This window comes from Monopterus albus, unplaced genomic scaffold (assembly GCF_001952655.1).
Source record: "Monopterus albus unplaced genomic scaffold, M_albus_1.0 scaffold306.1, whole genome shotgun sequence".
NCBI lineage: Eukaryota > Metazoa > Chordata > Actinopteri > Synbranchiformes > Synbranchidae > Monopterus > Monopterus albus.
Window position 1 is genome coordinate 273,556 of NW_018128186.1, and position 9,761 is coordinate 283,316.

At 40.1% G+C, this 9,761-nt stretch overlaps 1 protein-coding gene across 1 annotated transcript in view; it reads left to right on the forward strand.

The window, feature by feature from the left end:
- The window catches only part of vps35 (VPS35 retromer complex component), a 63,775-nt gene extending 59,326 nt beyond the window's left edge, over nucleotides 1–4,449 (forward strand). The window contains exon 17 of the mRNA XM_020623621.1: nucleotides 3,088–4,449. Coding sequence (XP_020479277.1) covers nucleotides 3,088–3,267 — 180 coding nt within the window. The 3' untranslated portion in view covers nucleotides 3,268–4,449. The remainder of the gene's footprint in view (nucleotides 1–3,087) is intronic.
- Nucleotides 4,450–9,761: the final 5,312 nt, after the last annotated feature.

Below are 9,761 nucleotides of genomic sequence, written 5' to 3' on the forward strand. Positions count from 1 at the left end.
TTAATGTCTAAACTGCTGGCAACAAAAGTGAGTACACCCCTAAGTGATAATGGCCAAATGGGGCCCAAGTAGCCGTTTTCCCTCCCTGGTGTCATGTGACTCGTTAGTGGTACAAGGTTTCAGGTGTGACGGAGGAGCAGGTGTGTTAAATTTAGTGTTATCACTCTCACTCTCTCATACTAGTCGCTGGACGTTCAACATGGCACCTCATGGCAATGAACTCTCTGAGGATCTGAAAAAACGAATTGTTGCTCTACATAAAGATGGCCTAGGCTATAAGAAGATTGCCAAGACCCTGAAACTGAGCTGCAGCACGGTGGCCAAGACCATACAGCGGTTTAACAGGACAGGTTCCACTCAGAACAGGCCTCGCTGTGGTCGACCAAGAAAGTTGTGTGCCTGTGCTAAGCGTCATATCCAGAGGATGGCTTTGGGAAATAGGCGTATGAGTGCTGCCAGCATTGCTGCAGAGGTTGAAGGGGTGGGGGGTCAGCCTGTCAGTGCTCAGACCATACGCCGCACGCTGCATCAAATTGGTCTGCAAGGTTGTCGTCCCAGAAGGAAGCCTCTTCTAAAGATGATGCACAAGAAAGCTCGCAAACGGTTTGCTGCAGACAAGCAGACTAAGGATATGGATTTCTGGAACCATGTCCTGTGGTCCGATGAGACCAAGATAAACTTATTTGGTTCAGATGGTGTCAAGTGTGTGTGGCGGCAACCAGGTGAAGAGTACAAAGACAAGTGTGTCTTGCCTACAGTCAAGTATGGTGGTGGGAATGTCATGGTCTGGGGCTGCATGAGTGCTGCCGGCACTGGGGAGCTACAGTTCATTGAGGGAACCATGAATGCCAACATGTACTGTGACATACTGAAGCAGAGCATGATTCCTTCCCTTTGGAGACTGGGTCGCAGGGCAGTATTCCAACACGATAACGACCCCAAACACACCTCCAAAATGACCACTGCCTTGTTAAAGAAGCTAAGGGTAAAGGTGATGGACTGGCCAAGCATGTCTCCAGACCTAAACCCTATTGAGCATCTGTGGGGCATCCTGAAACGGAAGGTGGAGGTGCGCAAGGTCTCTAACATCCACCAGCTCCGTGACGTCATCATGGAGGAGTGGAAGAGGATTCCAGTGGCAACCTGTGAAGCTCTGGTGAACTCTATGCCCAAGAGGGTTAAGGCAGTGTTGGAAAATAATGGTGGCCACACAAAATATTGACACTTTGGGCCCCATTTGGCCATTATCACTTAGGGGTGTACTCACTTTTGTTGCCAGCACTTTAGACATTAATGGCTGGGTGTTGGGTTATTTTGAGGGGACAGCACATTTACACTGTTATACAAGCTGTAGACTCACTACTTTACATTGTAGCCAAGTGTCATTTCGTCAGTGTTGTCACATGAAAAGATATACTTAAATATTTACAAAATGTGAGGGGGTGTACTCACTTCTGTGGTATACTGTACATGAAATGGGAAAAGTATTGCTGTGTCTGATCATTACATGTAGAGACGCATCATTTTATTGATTAAATCAGTGGTTATACTGAAACTGAACTAACAAAGCTGAAACTGACATTACAAGTACCCCTTGGAATTTACTTGTAAACAACGTTTTATTTATATTTGGTTGTTTGTTACTCACCAAAACACATTGTGTATTCTTGAAAGTGTTGAATGCATTTCCACCCTCATAAAAGAGTTGCAAAGCCATTTTAAAATATTTTAAATCATGTGTTCTATACATATGTTTGCCAGCTTGTGATCGCCTTCGTAGCCTGTATTGGCACATTGCTACATGTTCTTGCACACCAAAACTGCCACCAGCTATCACTTAGTGGAATAGCATGACAGCAGAAAAAAATGTAAGTGTGTGCTTGTGTGCATGCATGTGTGTCATTGTATACAGGCAAAACAGGCACCCACTTTTACAGCTAGGTGTAATTCAGATTTGGTAATTTAATAGTCTCAAATGGGTAAGGGCACTGAAGTACTTAATTGTTTTTAACCTTCATACACAGTTGCTTCTATGTGAATGCAATCCTTAAAGTCCCCATGGCTGCTCATTTTGCTCGTTTCCAGCCATCTAACCCTCTTCCTAAAAATGAGAGGACAGTTGGTGAACGTGCACAACTCCTGCCGACAGTGTTGTCATAAGTGGACAGCACACTGAACGGCGAAGGCATTAATTAATGTGAATGTCTCCTCCATATATAGGTAAACAACGGTATATGTACCAATGAAAAGAGATGTGTAACACAAAGCAGGTAATTGAGAAACCCCATATTTTAACTGGCATAATGCAGACATAGTAACTTCTCCAGCCTTACAACATTTCTCTCTAACATTACAGAAACAAGGCATTAACAGAGATGCAATGTGTTTTTTTAAACTTAGTTAAGTCCCACCAGGTAGTGGAAACACCACCCCCTTTCAAGTAGCTCCAAGGTGGGTAAATCCAACCGGTGGTCACTGCGTCTTTCCCCACACGACCACATTTCCCAAAGTAGTGAAATTAATTCCAACAGGTAGTGTAGCACCGACAATAACATCATGGCTCGTTAACCAGCAACACATCACATGCAGCAGACATGCTGGCCTCAAGCAGTCAGAACAAATAGGTACTGAGCTCCGGGGGAATCCAGTGTTGAGCTGATCATTCACTGCCCCAGGGAACTTCTCTGGCCATCTGTTTGTAGATTAGACCCAGTCAGGTAAAACAGTGAGTCCCCGGTACAGGAACATTCCCAGACATGCAGTAACCTCAGGCCCTGTATTTGTCTCCACATCCTCTGGTCACAGTGCAGCAGCAGGAGGTGAAACATATACATATCCACAAAACGGGGCGCATTCCACTTTCACAATGGCACCAGTGGATGTTTATTTTTTGTTTCTTTTTTAAAGTGCTTTATTGAAAATATAACAAGCAGGGCTATAACATTTTGCCAGTATGATGGGGGCACCAGTGGATGTCAGGCAAGCTCACAGGAACACTCAACTGTCTGGTTTTTATGCCCATTCAAGGGAATTATCATAATGTAAACAAGAACTCTTATAGTGTCCCTTTTTTCTCCACTTGTCCAGGTGACTGTCCAGGTACTAAATCAGCTGATTCAAAAGATCAGGGAAGATCTTCCTAACCTGGAGGCAAGTGAAGAAACAGAGCAAATCAACAAACACTTCCACAACACACTGGAGCATCTTCGCCTGCAGAGAGAATCCCCAGAGTCTGAGGGCCCTGCCTATGAGGGCCTGGTCCTTTAAAACTATTGCAGGTTGGAAGAATGTGAAGTGCACCCATAAGTGTTTCACTATATTATGAATATAAAACTGCACATACAAGAACAAAAAAAAAATCCCATCCTTTAGGTGAGAAATAAAAATGTCAAGTAAAACTAAAATAACTTTTTTAATTATTGTGTATTTTTCTGCATCATTTCATCTTCACTGTCCCTCACTAGCAGAGCTGTTTTCTGCAACAGGATGGAGAACTTGTGTCAGCAACACTGTACTTGGCTTCAATATGCACTTGTGGCAAGTCTTAGGTGCCATTCCTTTATGAATTAATACATGACCAATTTGTCTTTAATCTGCATCATTTCATTGTTTATAGTACACATACAAGTCATGAGTGTGAGTAATACCAAGAAGTGAATTTATTAGCAAAGTGTATAAAAGCTACAGGAATATAGTACTGGTGTTGTATGCAAGCTAGTTTCTAAACCCCAAAAAATCTATAACTCTACTGTTCTTTAGGATGGCTTTTCTGCTATGTTTTAAGCATGTTGGGGCCAACCAAACTGAATACTAAATGGAAGCACAGGCAATTCTTCTTCCATCCCAGCTTGGCTCCAAGAAATTACAAATAGCCTTGCAAATCTGTGTGTGAGCCTAAAAGAATTTTTCAGAAGACCCAATCTTCGCACGCTTTGGCAGTCCTTTTAATAACTTATCCACCTCTCTATGAACTGCATACTTTAGGTAGAAGTTTATTTGTAGACTTCTCACCAGTGGCTTTATGCATTCAGAACTGCAGCATGTGTTTGCATCCTTTAGTGTGCTTTTATCATGCTTGTACCTTGTACCAGTGTTCCTTTATTCCTTATGGCTTGCACCAACTACAGTTTGACTTTTCAAAATTATGTTGCTCAATGAAATCCTGTTACTTGGTGACACTGTTCATTCAGATTAATCTGTTGCTGAGGGCTACAGCAATGTCTTAGGGTTGTATGCTAGTTGAAAATTTACCAGACCGAGTACATAATGGTTTATAGGTTTGCGTGTAAGATTTTGGAATTATTTACTGCACCATCTGACAGTGTCTGCTGATCTCTCTTTCTTAGCTATTACTGATTTGTTGAATGCGGTATTTACCATTTTATCTCCCTTTTTGAATCTGTGTAAACCCACTTGTAAATCAAATAAAGAAAGCTGATTAAATACCAATGCTGGTTATTCACTAAAATGAAGTATACAGTGGCTAAAATAAGTATTGAACATGTCACCATTTTTCTCTTTCTTGTGGGACACCTTGGTAATGAGACACCTTGTTTTAGGCCATAAGTTGGGACTGAGCCAACTGATATTAATTTCTGCTGACAAGGGGCAGGATTCGTTTCTAATTACTGATAGATTTCAGCTGGTGTCTTGGCTTTCCAGGCCTTTTTGCTCCTTCCTTTCTTCATGTGTTCAATACTTTTTCCCTGTGTCATTCCATTTTATTACGCATAACTTAATTTCTGAACTTATGTTTTCTTTGTATGTATGGATTTACATGGGTTGTTAATGACATCTGCTGAAAATTTTATGTCAGCAGCACCTTTAGAAATATATTTACTGAGAAAAATGGTGACGTGTTCAGTACTTATTTTACCCACTGTGTATATTTGCATTTTGTTAATTTTCCACACAGCATGAAGAGAGTGAAATAATATATTGAGGGGATGTCACATGATGGGTTTGTTATAATCTCGTACTCTATCATAAATGCTTTGTGTTTCTTGAATTATAGCAACATAAAACACACTAACCATAAAATTACAAAAATTCCAGACCAGGCTATGAGTATTGTAAAAATAATAATAAAGTTAACCTTTTGTCTACCAACTTTGCATACAAACGTGCATACTGTAATGCTTCAGTGTAATAACAGCTCAACTTTATCACTTGAGTAGCCAATGAGTTTGAAACTTACCATTTTCACATACAGTAGAGTCAAAAAGTATTGAGAAGCAGGATCGTTTTTAATGGCAAAGTATATTTGGACATACAGGAATTTTTTAGAGAGGCTCTCAGTGTGCTGTAAAGCAACAGGAATGGAAAATAATGAGAATAAAGATAAAGGGCATAAAATAAGAAACTGCATTCAAGTAGGAAATGTGAGGGGTATAAAGACTGGATTTATAAATATAAGTATCATGGCAGAAGGGCATTCAGACTAATGTATACAATGTATATTTACAGTTTATTGCACTGTGGTAACTGCTGTGTTCAGTCATACAGTCACTGGTCAAGTGTTCATCAGACTGACAGCCTGGGGGAAGAAACTGTCCTTGTGCCTGGTTGTCTTGGCGTACAGTGACCTGTAACGCTGTCTCGTGGGGAGGAGTTCAAACAGATTGTATCCAGAGTGTGAGGGGTCTGCAAAAATCCTCTCCACCCTCCTTTTGACCTGTGAGGTATACAGGTCCTCCATGGAAGACAGGCTGGCACTGATGGTTCTTTCTGCAGACTTGACTGTTCACTGGAGTCTGTTCCTGTCCTGTTTGGTTGCTGAGCCAAACCAGACAGTGATGGATGAGCAGAGAACCGACTCGATGACTCCTCTTAAGCAGGCTTTTCGGCCAGGGGTCCCTGGCACACTGATGGGCCTCAGGGCACCAGTTGGGCCATGGACTATACTGCAACGGGTTAGATTAAAATTAGTATTATTTTGTAAATTACAAAGCCATTTACTGAATGTGCTCAAGAATTCACATAAATAAAACATCATATTAAAATGCATAATTTGAATGACCAGTTTCCTTGGATGCAGTTACACAAAATGGATGTTTTTGATGGAGATCGGTGAATTGAGTTGGATTTGAGTCTGAGTCCTGGACTCAAGTACTACAACACTGAATACAAAGCTTTTTTTTTCTTTTAATTAGAAAATTGCATCTTAAACTGGCTATCCAGATCTCCAAATGTACCGATTTTATCGGGAGGTGACATCAATATAGCTTTAGATGGTCTGTTAGACAGATGGCCTGCATGCTCAGATAATACTTCTGCCTCCAGTTTATTACTTTGTATGGATAAATTTGAATTAGTTGACACATGCCTTTTAACGCACCATGACTCAGAGTATACATGGAGTAATAAAACCTGTAACCAGGATGTCTGGAATAGATTTCTGGCTGATCTCTAAATGTTTGGGAAACAATAGCATTAATGTTGATATTCTTATAACCCCATTGTCTAATCTAAGTGCAATAGCGAATAAATATTTCTTTCAGGGTTAATTCTATTCCAAAGCATAGCGGTTGTTATTGGAAACTTAACAATTTTACTCTAAAACAAGAGGCAGTGATCAAATATATCCAAACACTAATAGACCAACCTTAGGTTAGGTTGGTCTATTAGGTTGAGTGGTGTCTCTAAATTGCCCATAGGAGTGCGTGTGTGTCTATTTGTTAGCCCTGCGATGGATTGGCGACCTGTCCAGGGTGTACCCCGCCTTCGCCCGATTGCTGGCCAGGATTGGCTCTCTATTTGACAAAAGCTGGGATCCATTAAATATGAAGTTAGACAATATTAAAGCAAGTACAGAAGTAAATGTAGAAGAACTGAAGAAAAAAGTTATTGGCAGAATTGCAACTCTTACTCGAATCCTACCTGAAAATTTGACAAAAAATGGACAAATTAGAATTAATCACTAAACAAGATAAAGTAGATGACATATATTGAAGAAAAGCAGAAGAAGCCTTTGTGAGAACAAGAATGAAATGGCTCGAGAAAGGTGAGCAGAACTCTGCCAGTACAAGAGTTAAATACTAGTGGAATGGTTACTGAAGTTGTTCAGTGTATAGCTGAATATTGCTCAGAATTTTATATTAAATTTTATCAGTCCAGTTACAATAAAAATCTTGCACACAATTTCTTCATGCTCTCCCTGGCACATTAATTCCAAATGAACAAATAGTCTTCTGTGACAGACTGGTAGGTTTAGAGGTTCTGTCAGCTATTCAACACCTTAAACTTAATAAATCCCCTGGTGTGGATGGCATCACTTCTTAATTTTATATTGTATTTGCAGAGCTTTTGGCTTCTTTCCTTCATGGTTGGATTTTAGAGTGCAGATCAAAAGGTTCTTCCACGCAAGACGACTCCAGGCCTAATATTAAATCCAAAACCCAGGAAAATCTGTATGAAGGCTACGATATGCTAACCCCTGGACATAGGAATAAAGTTTAACCTCTCACACTAAAGTGGCATATTTGAAACACATTAAAGCGCCAAACTCTGCTTGAGGTTTTCTGGCGGAGATATTCACTCAGTAATTGACTACCATGAACCTGCAAACACAGTTCCCTGCAGATCTCCCTCTTTCATGTTATTAATTCAGGATAAGACCCCAAAACCTCCCAAATAACAACCTGCAGTTATAGGCAGCTACCCCTTTATACCCTCAGATGTTACTGTACTGAGAAGTTTTTATAAACCAGTACACTCTGGCTCTTTGAGGAAGTGTTACATTTTGCCTGAAATAACCAATAAAAGCCATGACACTGGCCACTTAAGACCATATTTGTTTTGCACAGTATTTAGTTGACATAAGATGTTATTAAGGATAGGGAAGTTAAAGGATAGTGTATATTATGTAACAAGTAAACAGCTAGATATTTTATATAAAATATTTTCTGATATAACTTTCTAAACATCACCTCCCCTCTCAACAGCCAGCCAGTTTGTATGGAATTCACCCGAACAACAAGCCCAATCAGAGAGGTGCTGCTTCGTTGTCACCGTTGGGTATCCACAGCCAGGTAGCTTATCACCGCTAGGTTGCTACTGCCTGGTTTAACTCTCTGAGACACTGTTGAGAAGGTTGGCATACCATTAACACTGTTGATTGGTGAACAATATGATTAAACTCATTATCAAGTTGTGTTATAAGATAGGGCATTTGAATTATGTGTGTAATATAATGAGTAAACTATTGACTAGTTCATTTAGATTGTTTTTAAATTAATGCCTGAAAACTACGTCTATTTCAAGGTTAATTTCAATCATCACTGATTCCCTTTTCAGGAAGCTGCATTTAAACTAGTTATTATAGTCTTAAACAGCCTTGAACATTACCACTTAAAAGTGTAAACCCACTAAAATCATAAGAATTAACAACATCAAAACTTGACTCAATAAACACAGAGTATTAAACCTTTTCAGGAATTTTATATAGAAGCTTAAAAAATTTACAGCAAAGCAGCAAGCAATAAAATATAAACCTTAAAATCATCAATAACTGTCTTGATTGGCTTACAACCTAAATAAATCAACAAAGCTATCTCTAAACATCACTCTACAATAATTATACTGATTAAAATTATTATGGTTGAGCTAAGCTCTTGATCTGAATAAAAGTAAAAAAAATTAATAGATAAACAGAAAAATCTAAACTAATCAGAAAAACCTCATTCTATTCTGGTTCAGTCTTCAAAACTCTCAAAGAGAAAAATAGGGAACAAAAATCAGAAAAACAATGTTCTTCTTGGTCAAATCTTCTGTAACTCCGGAAAACATAAAGATATGAAAACGTCTAAAAACAGTCTTCTTTTGGTCCAAATCTTTTCTTCTGAGAAACACAGAAACAATCAAAAGAGCAAGATCGATCGTCTTCTGTTCCACTCTTCTTTCATCAAACAGGGAAGATAAGAGTATCAGGAAATCTTCTGCATCTGTCCCCAGTCCTCTGTCTTCTTTCCAAGCCATCTTCCCCCACAGGCCGGGGTGGATTGGGGCATTCTGTTGAAATTCTTCATTTCTTCATAAATCATCTTTTAGCCAGAAATTCAGTGTTCTTCTTTCTGAACATTTGCACAGTACCCTTGTCCCACGCCTACATCCATTTTACCCTCACAGGCCAGAATGGGCTACGGGGGAGCACCCACAGAGAGGGGCTCTCCTGGCCCACCTCTCGGCAGCCTCGGTCTTCTGGAAGTCAGAAAATCAACCGGACAGAGCCTCCGGTGGAAACTGTGAAGGAATACTCCCGTTCCTATTTTTGCCCAGGTTTTTAAAGGATTCTGGACAGCAGACTTAGTCCTCTCATCCAACCAGACACCGCAGTTTGCAGTTAATACCTTATTTGGCGTGCAAAGTCGTATTCTTCAGAACTATTGCATATTTTTTTTACTGTCAAAGCTCAAGTCCATTGCCCGTAACTGGCCTCCACCCCACTGTGATACAGCTCCAGATTCTACTTCTCCTTTCTCAGAAAACTAAATCATGCTTAAATCTAATGAAAATACAGAACACTCACGTCTGATTGAAATACAAAAAAATGACAGATTGTGGCATATTTGAAACACATTAAAGCTCAGGTGAGAGAGGTACAGAAGAACCCAAAGATGACTGTGGCTGAGCTCCAGAGATGCAGTCGGGAGATGGGAGAAAGTTGTAGAAAGTCAACCATCACTGCAGCCCTCCACCAGTCGGGGCTTTATGGCAGAGTGGCCTGACGGAAGCCTCTCCTCAGTGCAAGACACATGAAAGCC